At 25.4% G+C, this 23,096-nt stretch overlaps 1 protein-coding gene across 3 annotated transcripts; it reads right to left on the minus strand.

Annotated features, from left to right (window-relative positions):
- Positions 1-13: 13 nt before the first annotated feature.
- LOC113551850 (tyrosine-protein kinase Btk29A) lies at positions 14-22,955 on the minus strand. Of its 3 annotated transcripts, XM_026954387.1 has the most exons (18): positions 22,634-22,955; positions 22,158-22,326; positions 21,246-21,305; positions 17,649-17,877; positions 17,389-17,571; positions 6,722-6,774; positions 6,553-6,633; positions 5,172-5,236; positions 5,012-5,077; positions 4,102-4,230; positions 3,438-3,631; positions 3,200-3,371; positions 2,883-3,051; positions 2,689-2,807; positions 2,051-2,169; positions 1,861-1,994; positions 1,692-1,775; positions 14-1,541 (listed from the first exon to the last, which is right to left on the minus strand). In XM_026954387.1, exons 2-18 carry the CDS (start codon positions 22,320-22,322, stop codon positions 1,524-1,526), a joined length of 2,040 nt encoding a protein of 679 aa, XP_026810188.1. In that variant the 5' UTR covers positions 22,323-22,326; positions 22,634-22,955; the 3' UTR covers positions 14-1,523. The 3 variants fall into 3 exon arrangements, with proteins under 3 accessions (XP_026810188.1, XP_026810197.1, XP_026810206.1); XM_026954396.1 differs by lacking the exon at positions 21,246-21,305; XM_026954405.1 differs by lacking the exons at positions 17,389-17,571; positions 17,649-17,877; positions 21,246-21,305; positions 22,158-22,326; positions 22,634-22,955 and adding exons at positions 13,222-13,323; positions 13,422-13,609 and having other exon boundaries at positions 27-1,541.
- Between the last annotated feature and the right edge of the window lie 141 nt (positions 22,956-23,096).

The following is a 23,096-nucleotide window of genomic DNA, read 5'->3' on the forward strand; positions in this document are numbered from 1 at the left end:
CAAACATAAAACGCTATAATAATACAAAAATTTGGAACTCATAAAAATATTTTTAAGCTTGCTTGCTAAAAATAATGCACTAAAAGAATAACACAATGTTCAATATTATTATTACGTAAAATTATATCATTTTAAATGTCATATTTTTTGACATTATAACCTTAACTTATAATTTAATATTTTAAACACTCAATTTACCTTTTTGGTAATAATGTATATAGTATAAAATAAGCATACACAATTTGACACAATTGAGATTAAACCAATATACAATTTATATGTATACACGGGTATTTAACTCTGGTATTTTGCCAGTATTATAAATAGGTCTAACTTTGTATGATATTTTAAATAAACGATACCAAATCAATAATAAATAAGTATAAGATCTGTAAATTGTAAAACATAAGAATGTAAAATAACTAAGAATAAAAACATCAAAATAATAATTTTAAGGTTTGCATCTACTATAAAATCTGTCATATGATATATGTATATATTATATATTCTATATTTCAGCTAGGTATAAATACCACATGGCCACTAAAAACGGGGTAAACTTTATACATTTGTACTCAATATATATTTTTGAACATTATACATATACATATAACATATACATTTTCTGAGCAGAAAATTAGACTTTTGTAACATAAATATGTATGGTTTAAAATTTGTTTAGCTCGTTAATTGAGTTAACTGATTTTACACTCGGAAAACGGAGTTCAAGAATATATAAGATACAGTGGTACAAAATTTACTACCCTACTTATGTGGACAGTGGATATACCTGTTTTCAGAATAGTCTTCATACTTAATACTTAACAATATATATTTTGATCTCAAAATTGATGAAACACTTTAATTATTTTTATGAAAAATTTGATATTTGTTCTAAATTTAAAATAAAAAGATAAAAGTATGATATCACAGTAATTATCAAAGGTAAATAACAAATATGTGTGTACAATGGAGCACATTGGTTAGTTTATACTTTATCTTTAAATGGAAGACTTAAAATAAAATTGTTTTACATTGTTTTTCAATAAAATTTTGATTTAAAAAGTTGATAATACAAATATTGTTAATTTAGCAACAAACTTCTTGTTTATATTAGTAGTAAAAACAGTGTATTAAAATTCAATTTAGTTTTAAAAATTGATTTTGGATTTAAGATCCTGTAAAAAATGAATACCCAAATAATACTAAATTTTCAAGCTTTTAAATACAACATGTACATACAAGGAATGTGTATCTCAATTGATGTCAATAAAATAGTAATTACTTATAAAATGTAGACAGCACTTGAAATTGTTTTTAAAAAACTTATAGCAAAGTTCGAGATCATTTTTTTGTAGATAAACTCACAGAAATTTTTTTGACAACTGAATATAGAACTTGTACGTTCAAAGAGTGCCACGGCGATTTGTTTCAATCACTATACGACACAACTCTATAAGAGGCTCATAACCAATGTCAAGCAACAAGCAAATAGCGCAATTGCATGATTGTAGTGGAACACGTCAATCTGCTATTAAACCCTGTAAAACAAAATTATAATATTAATGAATATAAAATTACAAATTTTTTCTTTAAACTGTTTGCTATACAATGTACCAGAATTATTTAACAAATATAGTAACATTTCTAATGAAAGTTTGTTAAATAATCTTGTTACACCTTATATATACCTGAGATGTGACAGCCAGTTGATCTTTTAACAATCTAAAAGATGGACGATCTTCAGGACAATGGCTCCAACACTTGCGCATAACCTTTGAAAATATAATTACATTTTAAAATCATAATAGCAGACAAGCATTAATTTATAATTTAATTATATTCAGGAAAAATGTTTACCTCATAAACTTCTTTAAAACACATTTTTGGTTTTTCCAAAATAATACCTCTTTGTACACGATCAACAACTTCAGTATTTTTAAGACGTCCATATGGCATCTTACCACAAGTAAATATTTCCCACATTAAAACACCTACAAAAAGATTCCATGCTAAAATTATATGTAAATGTATATTTTTGTATGCTTACCATAAGCCCAAACATCAGATTTGGAAGAAAATCTAGTGTAGTTTAAGACTTCAGGAGGAGCCCATTTAATGGGGAATTTGGTACCACCAGAACTGGTATATTGATCATCGAGGACATACCTTATAATAAAAAAAATACATTAAACACATTAATTTAATCATTCATTCAGATACAATTATTGTATTTATATATAATTATAAATTGTTTAAAATTAAGTTGATTTTGTTTAGAATTATATGCAGAGATAAATTCCAAAATAGAAAATCTAAGGTTTCAGGTTTTTACAACATGCACCACCTAGTGACCATAAAAACATAATACAGTAAAACTTCCATATAACAAACTTTCATTTTACAAAATTTTCTGTTTAACAAAATAATTTTAAGAACTATGACCTTCATTGTTAATGAATACGTAATTCTATTTAACAAATTCTTCCATATTACAAATTTTTTTTGTTGCTTATTCGACTTCGCTATATGGAAGTTTCACTGCATTAGACTATTAGCATAACAAATAAATAAATAATATTATCAGTTGTAAACACACAAGTTGATAATACAATTTTATATGTATTAATTAATGCGAAAAATAAGTTTTAATAAGATATTAAAGATGTAACATAATATTTTAAATACCGGGCTAATCCAAAATCTGCGACTTTTACAACATTTTCTGAACCCACTAAACAGTTTCTAGCAGCAAGATCACGATGTATGTAATTGTGACGTTCTAAATATGCCATCCCTTTGCAAACCTAGTATTTAATTAAAATAATTATTTTAGTAAAAGTATATTTTATTTTTAAACTTATCAAAAAGACATTATTTACCTGAATACACATATCTAGTAATAAACCATTGTTTCCTCCTAAACTATTTTCATGTCGCCTGAGATAATTCAGCAGTGATCCATGTCTCATATACTCGGTAACTATATAAATTGGACGATGTTTACTACAAACTCCATAAAGTTGGACTAGATTCTGGTGTTGGAGTTTCCTGAATAAGGTAAGTTAAATAATAAAATGTTTAAAAAAACAATTAAATTGAAATTTTTGGTATTTTTATTATGGGATAAGTATTGTGCAAACGGTTTACCCCAATGAGGCGATACCACAAGAAAAAAAAATATTTTTACTAGACTTACGTCATGACTTTGGCTTCTTCAATAAAATCATCTTCAGACATTGTGCCTTCTTTCATCATTTTGACTGCAGTGTCAATAGAACCTTTCCATTTACCATGGCGTACCACACCAAACTGACCTGATCCTAGCTCTTCCAACAACATTAATTCTGCAGGATCTATTTCCCATTTATCTACAAATAAATATAAATAATTAATAAACAATTAAAAATTTAATAAATTTAATTTTTAGTTTTTACCATGACTAAGGCCAGCTGTAGCAGGAACAGGGCGGTCACAAGGAGAGGCTTTTAAACGTGATGCTAATCCACCACTGTTGTGACGATGGTAATTAATTAATTCTGGAATAGTTGAACAGCAATGTTTTTCACTTAAAAAAAAATCTCCTCGGCTATTTTGTTTTATGTGATAATGCTTCACATGTGAATGTGGTCTAAAATAAATATTATAGTATAATAGTTAGTTAAAAAAAAAAAAAAATACTGTGAAACCCAAAAAACCATAGCAATAAACTAATAATGCATTAATCTATTTTAATAAATGTGAATAAGATACTTGGACCCAGAGCTCGCAGGTAACCTATATACCCATTAACATGTCTACTAGATTTTAAGTATACACCACCTTAAGAATATAAATTTGACTGCCAAATTTTGACTAAACCATAATTTTCAGTATACTTAACTACATAAATTAAAAAAAAAAATTGCAAAAAAGATGATGTCTGGTAAAGTAACAAAACTCCTATTTTTTTTTTTTTACTGATTTATGGTATTTTACTAAAAATGTTAAATATACTTAAAATGTCACACAAGTTATAAATCATATTGATGAATATGAAAAATCTTATTTATAATAAAAAAAAGGTATATTAACAAGCAATATCAATTTTAAATAACTTACACTTTTGTGAAAAGAGATAATGTATAAAGACCTTTGGTTGATGAATTTCTAACCACAAAACAGCCTTCTTTATCTTCTTGTTTAAGAAGAGATTCAGCTCTCTGTCTTGACATATCTCCAACATACCACCTTAAAATACAAATTATACGATAAACTTTATGTGAAATCAAATTTGTTTTGCATAAATAATAAAACTTTTAATGAGTCAATCAAGTTTAAAATTAAAATTTAATATTTACAATAATTGATTAATAAATAATTAGAAAAAAATATAGGTACTGATTGGTTATTGTGATTACCTAATTAATCTTCCGATAAACTCAGCTGTTAATGCTACATTATATTATTTTAAAACAATTTTCATAATCTACGAGACAAAAAATATAAGTTGGAATATCTAATTAAATTTATAACATAAAGCATATACTAACAAACTAACTTCCTACAATATGCAAGTGATTTATTTTATCTTTTTACAGGATTTAACATTTCGAAAATATCTGTTTCCTAAGTATAATTTGTGTTTGTGACCCACAAACTCATTATTTTGATAAAATACCATGAAAAAGTCATAGCAATTTTTGCAAAAATAAGTGTTCAAGGAAATTTATTTGTTGACTGGTCATACATTGCTTTTACAAGCAATACACTTTACATTTATTGGCAGATTAAATTATTCTGTCTAATAAATTACAAATTGTCCTAAAATTATTTAAGTATGTTAACTAGTGATAGTTGCAATCATAAAATTGTACTGAACCAGAAAAACAACTCAACAACCAGTTGTACAGGTAGTTGCAATAACTGATAAGTACCAATATAATATACACATTATATATATATATATATATATATATGATAGTTAAAATTTAGTAAATATAAAACAAATGTTTAAGTTAAAAATACTCACTCATATTTTTGAAGACCAAGAAATTCTTTTTCTTTAACATAATTACTAGGAATGTAACCAATAGCACTATAACATTTTTTAAGAATATATTAATAAAAACTATAATAAATCACAATGTTGGAGACTGATAATAGTTTATAATATTTTAGTATTTACTTACCCATGCTCATCTCTTACTTTCCACCAATGATCTTGAGAATCATCAATGACGTCATATTCACATCCCTAAAAGGTTTTAAATTGTATTTATTACTCAAATAAAGTAATAAAAGAATTTTATTTAAATTTTAACTAAATGTAAAATTAATTGAATATATTGACCGCCAAGGGGGTTTTTATTTTAATATAGTTACTTTAATTTTCTATGAAACCCAAATTTGAGTCTTAACAAAAAATGAAATAATATAAATACATAATGTACATAATGTACTCAACATAGTCTGTAGAGAAAATAGAGTTAGATCTTCTCTACATTGTAGTCTTATAGTAGTACAATACAATTATTTAAAAAGCAATGTCCAAGATTGGGTTTCATTTATCAGTACTTTTAATCAGATTCAAATACTACAATATCAAAAAACATATTAAGAAATGTACTTATAGTGATATAAGTTGATTAATAGTCTCTGATCAGAATCGTTTTTTATATACAACGATTTATCATTAAATCAAAAATTTAACATATACATTACAGTTATTGTATAGCAGAGCAGTACTTAATTGTCTCCCTTTTTTAATTAGTTTGTTGATTTTTAAATTTTAATTTAGACGTACAAATATTGTTTTAAATTGGCTTTATAAAGTAAATTAACTTATTATTACATTCTATTTTACTATGTAAATATAAAAATTGAAACCCAATAGAAATTCATTGATGGAGATATTAATACTACAGGAGTCAAATTTGAGTTTCAAGTTAACAGTAATAAAATTAATAATTTAGCACAGAGGTTCTCAAACTTTTCAGGCCAGCCCCCTCCCTTTTGGTCAACCACAGATGTGAGCCTCCCTCATAAAAATAATTTTAATAGTCATGTTGAAAGTAACAAAAAGTTAAAAATAAACGACAAATACCTGTAGGCTAATATTGATATTAACATTACAAATTTATTATATACGCGTTAATTGTTGCTGCCTGTATGTGATGTAGTATAAATAAACCGAATTGTATACAATACAGAACGTGATTAATATTACGGAAATTTCACAAATCTTTTTCTGTCCTACCAATGTAATGATGATTTTTAAAATTGTCTTGCCCCCTCCCCCTCTATAAAGCTTTTGCGGCCCCACACTTTGAGAACCTCTGAATTTTAGTGAACGACTCCATAAGGCTATAAAATTCACTTTTGGATCTCATTATTAGTTGAAAAATATAATTAACAGTACTTATGACATACTTTAAGACATAATAAATTATGTAAAAATTTCATTTGAAGCATTTTTTTACATTACCCATAAAAAATCCCCTAGACAGTCAAAATAAAGACCAATTAGATCTCATAGCAGTTAACTTGTTAAATATGAATGTGTTATCTTACTTTAACTAAGGTCAAATCTCCTGGTTCAATTGCTTTAAAGGGATATAGAGCAGTGACTACCTTAATCCTTGGAACTTGGTCCTGATAATAAATTAAATGAAATAAATATAATAAAAATAACAATTTGTATTTTTAATTTATAAAATATGTATTATTTAGCAATACTTACTTTTAACTTGGCAGCTGGAGTACCACCTGGCATTATTGGGCTTGCTGTTAATGCTGTGAATAAATACATATTTATAATTTAATGTTATATTCCATAAAATATATCTAACTTAAAATTTATAATCATAACATTGTTAATCCGAACAAAATATTATATTTGTTAACTTAATACAATGGGGTCAGATAGAATTGGATTTGTGTTACCTAGTCATGGTGAATTGACCTCAACTCAGCAGAAGCAACTACCATGTAAATTTCACTTGGTTTATATTTAACACTACGCTCAAAAGTTATTTGACTAAACATTCATAAAATGTATTGCAAAATTATTGTAAAAATGTATAAGAACGCACTCATTTTTCTATTATTAGAAAAAAAAAATTGTAATTCAATACTTTTGTTAATGATTCTATAATTATAATTTGTATAATTTAACTTTATTTATGAATATTTAAAATGACTGAAGTCAAAACCTCTTGGCATACCACATTCAAAATTTGCAAACCAATATGACGATAAATGGCCCATTTAATTTTATTATTTTTCGATAGGTAACGCAATTTATATAATTGAACTGATTATGACACAAAGATAAAGCGATCGATGTTTTCCATACAACTCTAATAATATTAAAACTATTATATTAATTTATAATTTATGAATTGGGCCAGTGTTTATTTACGACAGAGCGTGTAAACAATTATAACTGATATGATGAACTCCACCTCCCTTATTCCTATAGACAAAAAAAAAATGAAAATCGGGTGACGTGGTGACACGCTGAAGAGTATTTGGAACATTTCTGTGAAAAAAGTTAAATAGTGTCGTCATAAAATTGGAATATAAAAAAGGCCTGTTCTTCTTTTATTCTCATAAAAACCATTTTTTTTTTTAAATCTATTATTGGTTTATTTAATATTAACGACAACAAATTCTGAAACCGAACAAAAATGAACACACAATAAACAGACAGTAGTAGTAGTAATACAATGAAAGAACATAACCAATTGTATTAAAATAATTATTAATACATTCATATACGCAAAAAACAGATTTGTAGATTAATGAGCAAAAAAATAAAAATAAAAATAGTCCGATAGAAAAAAATATGCAATTGCAATAACAATCCGAGCCCTATAACCACACAAAATATTTCCCATGATTAAATATTAAAATGCATACAATTTAGTATTTATAGTGAAACCATGAAAATATGCTTTGTTACACACTTCATGTTGATCGATTTATAACATAATAATATTACATATAGTTATAGATATATGATTATGGGAATATATTTAAACTTTTTTCATTTGAACTCCACAAAGTTGCAATTATCGATTTTTTTTTTAAAAATTTTAAATATTATTTGGAACTAATTGTTCTATATTCTAAACTAAAAGTTTAGTTCTATGGCTTGCTTCGAAAAATATTAATATTTTTTGTATAATTTCAAATTAATATTTCGTTAATTTATATAATTTGTTGATGTTATTATAATAACAAAATCTAAAATCAGTACATTGCAACACGAATAATGTCATTTTGTTGTAATTTTACACGGAAAAAATAGTCACGAACTAGTCAACGACATACAAATTCCACTATCGATATTTCAAAACAAAAATGAATAGTACCTTGTACCTATAAAAATTATACAATACATTCGTTGGAGAACAACTATTGTTTTGTTCCAATATAATAATGATAATGATAATAATAATAATAATAATAATAATAATAAGATCGTCTGTCTACACTCTTTACTTGTATAATCGTTGGTTTCTTTTATATTTTTGTACGCGGATCGGTGGACCATTCCGTCTGTTACCTTTACCATAAACAGAACAGAATACAAAGTCATTCACCTGATGCAACGCCTTTCCCACTTTTTTTTCATTTTCGAATCATCTTCTTTCTCTCTTACCCTAAGATAATACACTATATCAATGACGTACACTACATACTCGCGCATTATGCAAAGACAATTACGCCTTTATGTGAACGACGTAAGGAAGAAGAGACAGAGATGAAGCCCAAAGACCATACGTGTACGTGTGTGTACTGTATATGCGTATTGTCTCAAACAGAGTTCCAAATACATAATGCGCCCTATTCTTATACGCATGTACGGAATATCGAAATAAAATACAGTTGTGTGTGTTTCAATGAAGGTGGTCTACAAATAAATAAAATATTTGTTTTTTTTTTTTTAACTTGGAATAATATCCCCCACTGTCAAGTGAAAAAACATTACTCAATTATTCAAAAAAAAAAAAAAACGTAACACTCGTAAAATAATATCGGTGATACTTGTGGAATGAGTTACACATTACAAACCACAGACAACATTAAATCCAATCAAAACACACGGTTTCGTCACATAATATAGATACAAGTATGATAAACAAACGCATTCATATATTCATTGCTCATATTAAATTTTTGAAATTTCAGTAAACAAACAATGATAAATAATTTTTTAAATATATAAAACATGTTTGTATGAAAAAAAATGTACATAAATTGATTTAAAATTAAAATTATCATTATAACAATTAGATTACTGGATCATTATTAATTTGATATAAACTTTTTAATATAAATATAATGAATTAATTAAGTATCATTTAAGTTATAAATAACAGGATTCAAAAATATTAAACACAATATGGTGAATACTATATAATATATATTCATGCTTTACTCTTATAATATTTAAGAATAAAATATTGGTATTTTTATAGAATATTACATAAAATGATCAAACAAAAGATTAATAGAAATTTAATAATTAATTTTTAGACCGAATATTGACCGGAACATTTTTTTGGTCAAATGTGAAAACACATTATACATTTATGGTTATAGCCACGCGCGCGTAACGATTTTAGTGTCTGCATTCGTCCAAATCGTCGTAATATTTTTATTTTATTTTTGGCACATAAATTATGGAAAAAATATTAAATCTTAAGTTTCTCCCTTTTAGTGAAAAATATAAGATCATTAATATTTCTTATGGCAGGTTATAAACATTTATGATCTTAATAGGTTTATTTATTACATCAATTTTTGTGTTTGTAAATGTTAAATGTTGTTTGTAAATATGGAAATGTTCGAATGTGTATTTGAGAATAAATTATTCCGTTTGTTTTCACCTCACGAAATAATACGTTGCTACGTTCTAAAATATATTGCATTTTTTTACCCTGAGACATAATAAGACATATTAATGTCAAAAAATGTTTCTCATATAAACATTATAGAGAATTAAAAAATTTATAAATAAAGCACAAAATTAAACGATTTAATAAAAATATTATAATTGATTGTGCTTTCGATTTTTTTAATACGACCTATTATTAATACACCTATTATTAATATTATTATTAATACACCTATTATTAAATAGAGTACATACATAAATTCTTTAATTGAAGATTCAAAAGTCAAGTGTATTGGTCATCGCAATATTTATCAAAAAAGATTTTAGAAGTTTTAAAAAAAAAACCTATTAGTTCATCAATAAATAACTAACTTAATATAACGTTAATAAAGATAATTTCCCTAGTACCTAACGTATTATTTCAAGAAGTAAAAACTAACGGAGTGACATGTTCCCAAATAAACATTCGAACATTTCCATGTTAAACATTTATAAACAAAAAATTATATTCCGTACTTTTCCTGTCATCATAAATCATACCATACAATTACTTAGTGATCTAAATAAATAAACCGCAAGATCATGACGTAAAATCAGTAATATGTTCTATGGCTTGTCATAAGATATATTAAAGATCTTATGTTTTACCTAAAAGAGACAAACTAAAATTTTTTTTATACTTAAACATATTAACTTATTACGAAAGGATAGAAGTTTTGAAAGGTTAATATACTTAATATTATATTATAACAACTTAATATTTTTACTAACATAAAATTAGATAGATAAACCGAAGTTTGCCAGAGTAGGAAGACTATGCTTTATAAAAAACACGCTAATAAATAAAATACAATACTTTATAATTAATAATAAAAAAAAATAAATATTAACAAATAATAGAACAAATGCGTTAAATCTACCAACTCATACGTCCAATGTGCGCCATTAACAAACAGGAAATTAAAGACATATAGAAAAAGAGGGGCTATGCAGTAAATATATGCATACATTGTTCGTTTCTGCTAATAAAATAAAATAATTGCCGAAAATAAAATTAATGCAATGAATACGAGGGGGATAAACACCCAGTATAAAATTATATTATTCGATGACTCACTGAATTCAAAATGTTTTAAAACTTAACATATAACTAACGTGTACAACCAAGTATCTAATAAAATTATACCATAGCAATAAAATAGAGTTTCAATTATAATAATAAGAAAGAGTAATGCTCATTATGTTGAGATGAAACATTGGGCAATATTTTTAGATTGAGCAAATTGTTACATTCATATGCTATCATTAATTTTCAAACAGCGATGTAATAAGTTAACAACAAAATAATTGTAGTAGGTCTTAAAGAAATTGATGATTATTAATGTTGACATCGAAATATCACAACATATTTGTTTTCGTATAAGCAAACAAATATATATTTAATTTAAGAACTATATGATATGGCTAACAAAATAGGTTTTTAATTGATCAAAATAATTTTTGGTTTGGAAATTGGAAGTACAATCTCAGTAAATAATATAAATTATAAAAGTAGTTGTTAGTATGAGTAACACTAATAATCAATAGAACGATAAAATAGTGAAAAACAAACTAAATAAACAAGTTAAATTTTTAAACAAAGGCCACCGTATTTTTCCAACATAAGGAAACGAGAAAATTAATAAAAATAAAAATTATTGCAAGATGATAATTTATATTATAATGTACTCAATATTATTTTTTTTGTAAGACAAAATTTCTAAAACGATCTGAGACTCTAAGTTAGAAAATTATTTTAATGATATATACATGCGTATAGATAGATACATACAATGTACTGTTTATTTTACTGTAAATCAAATAAACAAAACTATAATAATGTACCTATCTGATAAAAATCGTAATAAATATAAAGAAAAATGAATATATCATTAAAGTAAAATTTATAATTAAAATTAATATATGCCTATTTTTTACGTTATTTTAAAGCTACGGTTGACCAAGTTTCTAGATTTCTCAATTCGATAAGGTTCAAAAAAATAGTTAATGACGACAATAATAATAACAAGTTTTATTAGGTGTACCACCAACCGCATTAACTAAGTGTTTTAGTATCTATGCACTACACTGCAGAGTGCAGGTATATTTCACTAGTTCGATGGCACGGAAATTTAAATGCCTCAAAGCGATTTTGTTCTCAAGATTATGGGTAAAAAACATTGTGTACCTAAGAAATTATGCGTCGGTCAACTAGTCACGATTAACACTACCTAGGCTATCGTCATTATTAACAACATTTAAGTTACAACACGAAAAATAGAAAACCAGTACTCGTCGTCGTAATCATCATTTTGAATAACATCAAATAAATACTATAAGTTCTAGTACCTATAAAGTAATGACAATTATTTTCAGTTTTAATTATAATATGCAGTTTCCGAGGTAAAAACACTGGAAAACATAATTTTCAAACGTTATCTACAAAATGTTTATTCCATAAATATAGTTAAATTTTAAGTTAATATTTACATTAAATCATGGGCCTTTAAATACAAATTAATTAAGTATAAAACTACTATGCATGCAACTGTGTATTATATTTATAAAATTATAAACGAAATTAATAGTACTCTATAATAATATACTTATAGTATCGTAAATTCATTACATTCATTAAGAACTATACATTCGTGAGAATTAGACGCGATGATGTTATTATAATAATATTAACATATAAGTACGAAATATATTTTTAAAATAACTATAAAGTATAGTCATCTTTCTTGAGTATAATCAATTTATTAAAATTGTCAATACACTAATTGAATAAATTAAAAGAAAATATAGGTTTATCAAGATACATATAAGGTATGAAATGTAGGTACGTAAAGAAACAAAATTATTAGATTTATTTTAAGCTTTTTTCCTTTAAAAATAACTTGACTTAAAATCGTAGTATTAATATAAAAACTAATCTATATTGACTTTTAGTATCCTATTTCAAATTTTGTATTACACTAAAAGCGTCGCCTGAGTCACGTCCATATTATATCGATTGGCGGCTGTCGGCTCGTGTAAACACACCCCATGCAATGGGAGTGTAACATACATCGTGTAGAAAAAAACGCACCCCCTTACGAGCGCCAACCTAATCGAAACGAAATTAATGCAGAGAATTCAAAACGAAGTTCTAAATAATATTGAATTTTTCTCGCAAGTTACAAACAAGACAATACATCAATATATTATACTGCAATACTGTATAATATCAATAAATTATAACATTATTATTAATTTTATAACATAAATTATTGAAGTTTCCTAGTGGTACGCACCTTCGTTTAGTGATATATACGTATATTATATCCGTTGGATTATTCGCCACGGCTGTATTACATGTTGTCTTTAAACGTGCTTGATTTAAAGGACATCCAACGCTTATGGATGGATTTATAAGTAGTAAATAATAATATTATAAGTAGTAAATAATAATATTATATATTATAGATAATAATATTGGGTAGGCCAATCTTACAACTTTATAATATGTACAGAATGAACGTCGCTATCGCCGAGCACCACAAACGACATTCGGTATACGCACGACTGAGATGTGTACTAACACCTGTCTGAACTAGTTGGGACGTCGATTCTTCGTGGGGGACGAGCGTAACGTAAAGATAAAAAAAAAGTGAATGGCTGTAGGCGCGCTGCACCTCCACCACAGCATAATATAATAAAAGTACTGCCGGCGCGAGAAGGGGAGACGCATCAAGGCAAGCGCACTAAACGCATACATTGTTATTGACCGGGTTAAAACACCACTGCAGTGTGGCCAGCTCCTAGGGCTTGAAACACGACCGAAATATTATAAACGAGTTAATTTCAATATAATTATTATGTGCATATTATAATATTATATAGACGTTTAAGTACACACCTCTATTGGCTATTATTATTATTATTCCAAATACATATGAACCGGTTATATTCGTTTTCGTTTTACGAACGCTACCATTTATTTTAGATAAAAATATTAGTATAGCCTATACTTATTAGATATATGTTTATTATGTATAAATGTAAAATGTATACCTATTGTATATGAATATACTATTGCAAGTTGACTTCCAAGACCTAACCCTTAATGAGTCTGCGTATCAAAATGTTCAATCCATTTCTTATATATAGGTGATATTGAAGTTACCTGACTATGTATTATAAACAAAAATATAAGAACTAAGGATATGCGGTTTAGATAATTATAGTCTAAATATTAATTGACAAGTGTTTTCGATTAGTATTATTAATAATATTAATCAATATTACCTATTCAAAACAAACACATTAGTCATTATTAAATTCATTGTGGTTCTTCCATGTGTGTCCACTGTCCGTTATGTATTTCTACTATTAATAGGTATGTCTACATAATATTATATACTTTATATTTTCATGTATATTAATATATTATACAGCTTCCAATAGCAAATAACGTTTTAAAATATATGCTTGTTAATTGTCGAGTAGTAAGCTAACCAGTTTTTATTTTTCGACGAATCTACAATTCATTTTTTTTTTTTTTATTTAAACAAATATACTTTATTTATAGAAAAAGTTACGGACCTTGGTTGTAATTTGTTTCCATTTAATTTGAAAGTTTATGTTAAATAGGGAGATTGGAGGTAAAAGTTGTCTAATAAAATGACCTTATACCTAATCCGCGATGGACGATGACATACGTGCATCAAATTTCAATTATGCTTAAAACAACTAGTCTTTATTTTAATGTTTTAAAAATAAAAGAATTAAAAATATATTTTTGAAGGGTAAATATTAATTGCCATCTATGACACATGTATTATATTATACCTTAATACCTTATATAATCACTAAATAAATTAATATTTCAACCATCATTTAAACAATATTAAAACAAAAAACGTAGTAATACAATAAGTGTTACCTGGGAGATAGAGATTTTAATTTGGAAACAATAATAATTTCACGATTAATTCCAAAAAGCGATACCAAGTAACGTTTATAATTTATCCCAACAATAACCCAGGCTTAAAAAGAATTACGTTAATTTACATTTATTCATAATAATACCTAATAGCATCAAATGCTGAAAATTAGTAAAAAATAAAAATACAATTTCTGTGATGTATAAATAAAGACAACAAATATTATAGTAAATAAAACTAAGCGTATTTATACCTGAGAAAAACACAGATGAAGACGTTTAGCTGTATAAGGTTTTGAGTGAACCTCGATACATTGTCATTATTGATTAGGCCATTAAAACAGTTTAATGGATATGTAAAATTTATATTCAATCATCGCACGGTTTTTAGATTATTTTAAAACACGTAATAAAAATCATCTACAATTTACTCGCTAAAAAACACGCTACACGCATCAGTTTAAAACAAAACATTCATCACTTCATTTTTTTTTTTTTTTTAATATAAAATGTGTAAAAATTTTAACTCATGCATGTATTACTAAGTCAAAGAATCTCAATTTAGAAAACTAAACATAATACTTAACATGTATTACCTATATATAATTATATGAATATGAAAATGGAAGTTATTTTAAGGTTCTTGTATGTCATGTACAGTTATTAAATTTGTCTGTATAATTGATTTCAGATATAATTTGATATAAGCTTAACACAAAAATCCTTTCCCTTATTTAAAAAAATAGTATATAAGTGGTTATTAACGGAAATTTCAACAATATATAAATATATTGATTATTTACAGTCGTGAGAAACGACATTTATACATAAATAAATTGCATAATTTACATACTAATGGCATTATATGTGTATGTCTGGTAAAGTCGTGAGAGTATAATAAGAATTCATGCGTGTATAAACAGAATCTTCTGATTAAGTAATTATCATTATGACTTTTTCAATCAAAAAAAATTAGGTAATTAATTTAAGTAAATAAGCTACTTCTTACGATATATTCATCAAGCACAACAATTTCTAAGATTGATATTTTTATAACTGTATTCTTGATTTACTCTCAGTCTCAGCTTGGTTTAATTTTAATATTGAGATATTTCAAACCCAATTTTTCTGCAGTGACCGATGTGACGCGAATGGTCTGTTTTGGCGTCATCATACATATATAAACCATATATAGTGATTCAAAATGTTTATTTATTTATAAAACGATGGTGTAAATTTATAAAAATAGGTAGGTTCTTAAATTAATTATTTTTCGTTCATATAATTTTTATTTAGGGATTTGATCCTGCCGATCCTGGTTAGGTGTTATCAAGCTGCCTATCAAAATATGCACTTCTAAATATGTCAATAAATTGTGCAAGCTGTCGTACTGTCGTAGTAACCAGAAAAAACTTCTAATAACAGCTTAACATATTTAAATTATCGCGAAGTTCAGTACTTGAAAACTATTTTTCCATTTGAACTCTTAACCTTTTGACATTTAATTTTGAATAATAAGGACTTAAAATTTTTATAATATTGAACTCAATAAATAACTAAAAATTTAAGAACGTCGTATTTAAGTAAAATTCATGGTTACTATAATTTCGGGTTTAACATTTTTATTGGATAACTATAGATAATCACTAGATCAGTTAATACAATTGAAATAATATTGATACTTAATAAAAAAAACAAAATTAAAAAATATCTATTTATCACGTGTCGGTACATTATTGACCTATTGTGTATGCAAATGCAGGAGTGTTCTACTATTTATTTTACATTAAAGACACGCAAACACTATAGTACAATGATTAAATACCAAGTACACAATCAAACAATATCACGCATAGGTTTTAATATTTTCAAACTTAGTTTTTGCAATACTATTTTTTATTTAAATTATAAACCATTACATATAAAACAAACATATCAAAATAATTATACCTAAACGTATTTTGCTTCAGATTATGAAATTTAAAATCAAAAGTTAGTAGTGGCTCCTATATAGAAGTGAAAAATTAATGGCATTAAGTATTAGGACAACATATAATATATTCGAATCATAGTATATAGAAATTAACAAAATTAAGTAAAATCAAATGCAATAAACAAATTAACTCAAGATATTAAACATTTGAAAATTACAGAACTAAGTGCACAAATTATATACTTAACATATAAGTTACCTATATTAATACAATATACTAATATATGTCAATAACCAAAATGTTAAAATATTTTTAGTTTTTTTTTAATGTTAAAATTTTTAAGAAAAAAATGTTTATTCAAAATAACAAAATATTTTAATATTTTACAACATTTATATGCCATTGTTTATACGTCATATTAGATGGAATTAATTCTAATATTGGGGGCATCTTAATTCTTTTTTAATTTTTAGTGTACTCATTTGCATTTAAAATTGAATACAACCATTAATTAAATCAAATTAATTCTATACATATTAATAATTGCATAGACAATGTTATTTGTTATAAAACAATCATTTAATATTATAAAAAATACTTACCTAATATGGGACTATCATTTTCACTATTTTTTATAATAGGCGAATTTGGTGGTGTTTTGTTCCATTCAGAACATGGTTCACAGCCTTCAGCAATACGTGTTGGAGCTCGACAACATTGCCATTTTTTACCACCCCAAATTGATGCATGATATTTTTCACTCTTTACCAAAGTGTCAGCACATACTTAAAAAATTATATCATGTTAATTAACACCTGATGTGTGTAATAAACATAAAATGTAATGATTTATTAATTTATACCAGCTCTTAAAGATCTTATCCAATCAGATCGATCTTGAAGTTTTTGAGTGATTAAATATAATGTATACTGTTGATCATTTCCATCACTATATGATATTTGAAATGCATACCCATTTTCACCATCATTATTAGTAGTATCTTGAGATAAAATATTTGGTGAAGAAGTAATGGTAGCTGTTTCAATCACAGTTACCGAAGACAATTTTATACGACCTCGTTCTTTTTTACGCTATAAACAAATTATAAAAATATTTAAAACACAATTATTATTTATTTAATATTTATAATATGATATAAATAGGAATTCATTTCTTAATTTGAACAGAATGGAAGAACATTTGACTCAAATATTTTGATTAATTTGAATATTATATAAATATAAATTAACCAAATATTTCTATTATTATTTGACTGAAAAACCAGAAACCAATAAATTTTAAATACATTAACCTTTCAATTTTTACTGGTACTTAGTAAAGTTATCTATTACATCTGTAATATATACAGAGTGATTCTTTTATCAAGCAACACTCATTATTTCAAAAACTGTAAACATTTTTATAATAATAAAATATATTTAGTCTACATTTAAAAATTATACAATTAAAACTTTTTTTAAAAATAAAATATAAAAAAAAATTGTATTGACTTGGTATAGTAAATTTGGTAATATTAAATAGATTTAATGATTTATTTTACTAATTCAAACTATAAATTTATAATTTATGAAATAATAATTTAAAAAAATAATAATACTTGAGTTCAGTATAATTATGATTTACATTACACAGAAATAGATATTTGTTTTTTGATTTAAACTTTGTAAGTTATTACAAATTTAATTTATTAGCTTAAAACGTAGTATTAAGGCTTAGAAATTAATATATTATTATATACATATAAGGAATACTATTATTTATTATCAAGGATTAGAAGTTATAACAAATGCATATTTTTTTAGTAAGTCATAATATATTGAAAATTAGAAACAAACTTGTTTCATACTTTTCTGATGTAGTTTAAGAAATTTAATTCTGCTAATTTTAAGGTTTACGTCCTATTTATAGCCATATTTATATATAATAAAGAAAATTAACAATACAAATTCAATAAAATATACAGATATGCAAACAAAAACATGTTAAACATGTATTTTGATTTTCAAATAATAGGTATATAATCGACTGTTATTGCTGAACATATCGGACAATTTATTCTATTAATTTTCAATAATAATAATATTATAGTTATTTTTAAAATAATGCTAGATGCATTATACTACGACTATCAGATTTGTCATATTTACATTCCAGAGTCAGATCAAATACTTATAGTTCCTAAATACCTACTACAATATTCTATAAAAAAATTCTTTTATAAAAAAAAATTGATTGAACATTTTATTTTACATATTAACTAATTTTTAGTACTATAACTTCTAAGTCATGTTTTAGACCTCATTCGATTAATCCTATAAGCCAAATTAATAACAATTATAATGTTTAAGATAATATGTACACAGATAATCATAAATTATTAAGAGCTTGTACCCAAAAACTATGCCATTACAATAATATATAGATAAACAATCAAAAAAGAAATAAACCCACCTACATGAATTTATGGTTTCCATTAAAAACATAAACAATAAAAAGCCAAACAGGATACAATGTTAGGGTGTTAGGTCCTTGTTTATTTTATTCACTTTAATACAGGATAGTGATGCATTATTATTTTACAGTTTAAAATAATTGGTAAATTATAATTTACCATAATTTAAAAACAATACCAAATTGAACTTAATTTAAACTATGCTTGATAATATTTATATTAAAGAATTATTTAACAATTATCAGAAGTTTAATATATAATAATATAATTGTTAATAAGGCAACATATAGAAAAAAAAAATACTTCTTGATTTTATTAAGAAGAATCATTTTCAAATTGATAGACAAGTGAAATCATATTTTTAAAGTTTTTCCATCGCCAAAAAATGTGTTCACAAAAAATATCATTGATAAGTAGTTACCAGACGTCCGGATTACGTCCAAACAGTCCGGATTTCAGGCATCTGTTCGGATTGGCGTCTGGATTTGAGAAATGTCCAGATTTTACAAAGTTAACCGTTCAACATGGTTGAAAAAAACATGATACGAAAAGTTATGTCAAGTGACAGATTTTCGTGTACACTCAATATAAATGTATATGTAATTTCTATTTTTGTTCATATTTTTTCCTGGAACGTCATGATAAGTGACTAGGTACCTAGTAGGTACCCATTATTACCACCAAAAAAAAATCGATAAATGACACATTTTAAAACATATATTTAACCTAATAACTCTTATACAGACATTTTATTCATATATCTAAATAAAATTGTATTAATGAAATAACAATATTGTATATCAATTTTACCCCCTCACCACTTGAAACAGAACTTTTGTCCAGATTTGGTCTAAAAACATTATGGTAACCCTATTGATAAGCCAATACATGATTTGTTTTATTCAGAATGTTTAATTAACACTAAATATGTGATGTATTCTAAAATTTGATCAACATCAAAACACTTTTTTTACACTATATTCTTCAATTGGATTTTAATATTTCTTAGAATTAATAGTATAATAAGTAATAACAATACTCTGTTCAGTAACACTTATGGAACTACTAAAATTAGCTCTTTTGAGCATCCCTGTACAACATCCAACTATCGAGAATGGTTTCGCTATGGCAGGATGTTGCACAAGGATGTACTGAATTGGTGTATTCTCTTGCTGGACAAAGTATGTTTATACTTTTTTGTATAATTTCTTCTCTACAACAATAAACCACCATAAATTAAGAATTAAGACTCAATATTAATAGAGAAATCATACACAATAAATAAACCTTACAATAATACAAATTATTTAAATTATTTGAATTACAACTTGCCCATTACCTATAGTAGGTATATACATAACAGTAATTTTTAAATCTACCCGATTATTAATTACTAAAGTAAATAAATGGCTTATTTGTTAATTGTTACATTTGTCAGTCACAGACAATAACTTTTTTGATATAAGTATATCAACAATTTCTTAATTGAATACAATAATTATATTTTGTTACTATTTTAAAATGTACCAATATCTGATAAAACCTTCAAACATATTAAATTATTTAGTGAATATACATGCATATAAGTGCATACATTTTCAAGAATTTTATATTATTGTAATAAAATTAACAAACAACATGCATATTTTCTATTGAATAAGTCATTATAATGAGCAAATTAGATAATAAATAGCAATGATTAAATAGTATAATGAAAAACAAAAAAATATATGTATATAGTTTTTATAATAAAAATATTTTACATTTGTGAACTAGTACTTAAAGAGTTTCACTGAAATAGCTATAATAGCAAAGTTACCATATATATATAATAATAATTTAAACTAATGTATTTACTCATTATTTTATATTATGTATAAATTGAAAAATTACTCTATTTAATAATTATATTACTTAAGTGGTTCATTGTTTTTTGGTTAATGATATGACCCTAATATTAGTAACAAATAAAAGCATAATATGTACCCTGTTAAGCAGTTGATGTATGTTATGGAGACACGGCAGTGAGCTTCTTTCAATAATTTCCTATGGAACGGAGAACAAATAATATAAGTTATTTTAATATTTCTAATTTTGTACTTGTGTAATTTATAAATAAATAAAAAAATGACTTAGAAATAAAATGGGCTAAACTATTAATAAATAATACTATAATGAACCTAGTTAAATCTACCCTACCTAATGCTTTTTAACTTATTTGTCAAATAAGTGAAAAAATATATTTTTTACTACATTAAAAATGTTAAATCTTATTAATATTAATTAACCCACTTAATTTATGTATGTATAAATTATATTTATCAAAAACTTAACTCATCAATAACGGCAATCAAATATATTTATTAGAATAATACAATAACATTAAAAAGTAAAAACTATTTGAATATATAATACACATTGAACTACAGTAAAATCTATTAATAGATAACAATTAAATTTGAAGTATTAGTAAAATTAATAAAGTGTATCTATTAAATATTAGTCTTTTAGCCTATTTTATTTCCAAGCCACACAAATATTATTGATTAGAAATCAATTAGTCAGCTTGACAAATTATAAACATAGTTCCGGAACACCAGACACAAAAAATAAACCTAATGCAACTAGGGTAAAATTAAATTATTTTTGAACCAATAATGATTAGAATAATGTGTAATTTTATTTGATTTGTACTATTTAAATTAAAAAAGTTTATATAGGTAATTTATGATTCATATGAAATATAGGGTTAAGTAACCCTGTTTATGAAATATTGGTGTTCATGCAATAATATATATTATGAATGTGAAATTTATAAATTTATATTATATAAATGCAAATGTTCAACAACAAACTAATCCAAAACCGATAAATTCAGATCAATTAATACAAACTTACTTCTGATTCTGATTCATAGTAAATGAAGTTCTTGGTTGTCAATACAAACCATCTCTGTTTGTAGTTAATAGGCATGAATCGTTTTTTGTTCTGCGATCGCTTCACCATCAGACCCTGTTTGATGATGTCACAGTCATCTATATCATCTTTGCCGGCCATCATCATGTACCTAACAACACAAAATCACTTATAATAAATTTAATAAAAAAAATCATAATAAGCTTAATAAAATTTAAAAAAATTTAAGAATCTATTTCGACACAAAAGATTTTAATTATATTATATGCACAAATCATAAATAGTAAAAACTATAAATTCTTCTATATAGTTTTTATCTTGACTACCTACTATAACAGCTTATTCTAGGTACTTATAGGTACGTAAAAAGTTAAGTAAATGAAAATCGTATTTCACACAGATCACAATTGAACAAGACGGTTTTTTTTATATATATCATTCGTGTTGTCAATACTCACTGATTTTCAATATTATTTCAACCTTCGACGAATACGAGTAGTTAGTCGCGGGTAGTACATCATCGTATTGTGTTGTCCGCGAACGGATTGTCGGGTTTGACTGTAGTGGACTGAGACACAGAGTTTGAAAGAAGATTGGTGTAATAATTATGAAGGAAAAAATCGACAACGAAGAAAGAGAAGAGTGTATGGTAGACGTTAGTGTTCCCTGGACAAGAAGATGGTGTAGTTGGCAAGTGGTGACGGTGAAACGAAATTTAAAAAATAATAATAAAATAAATAAATAATGGAAATAAAACGAAAAAAAAAAACCGAAAACCAGTTTTACTATATGTATTGTATGTATAATAATAATATCTGTTGGTACTTTAGCGGTGAAAGGGTCGGGCGGGGGTGAGGACGTCGTGCGTTCTTCGGTAGTGCTGCTATCACCGCAGCTAACAGGTGACCACGACTAAATTAA

This window comes from Rhopalosiphum maidis, chromosome 1 (genome assembly GCF_003676215.2).
Source record: "Rhopalosiphum maidis isolate BTI-1 chromosome 1, ASM367621v3, whole genome shotgun sequence".
NCBI lineage: Eukaryota > Metazoa > Arthropoda > Insecta > Hemiptera > Aphididae > Rhopalosiphum > Rhopalosiphum maidis.

What these genes read in the sequence shown, in the direction of transcription:
- LOC113551850 (XM_026954387.1), bottom strand. Translation starts at nt 22,322, where the DNA reads ATGATGATGGCCGGCAAAGATGATATAGATGACTGTGACATCATCAAA. An exon ending in TTATCTCTTTTCACAAAAGT is followed by an intron (nt 3,632 to 4,101) that starts GTAAGTTATTTA and finishes TATTTATTTTAG; the next exon opens with ACCACATTCACATGTGAAGC. An exon ending in TACTAGATATGTGTATTCAG is followed by an intron (nt 2,808 to 2,882) that starts GTAAATAATGTC and finishes ATTAAATACTAG; the next exon opens with GTTTGCAAAGGGATGGCATA.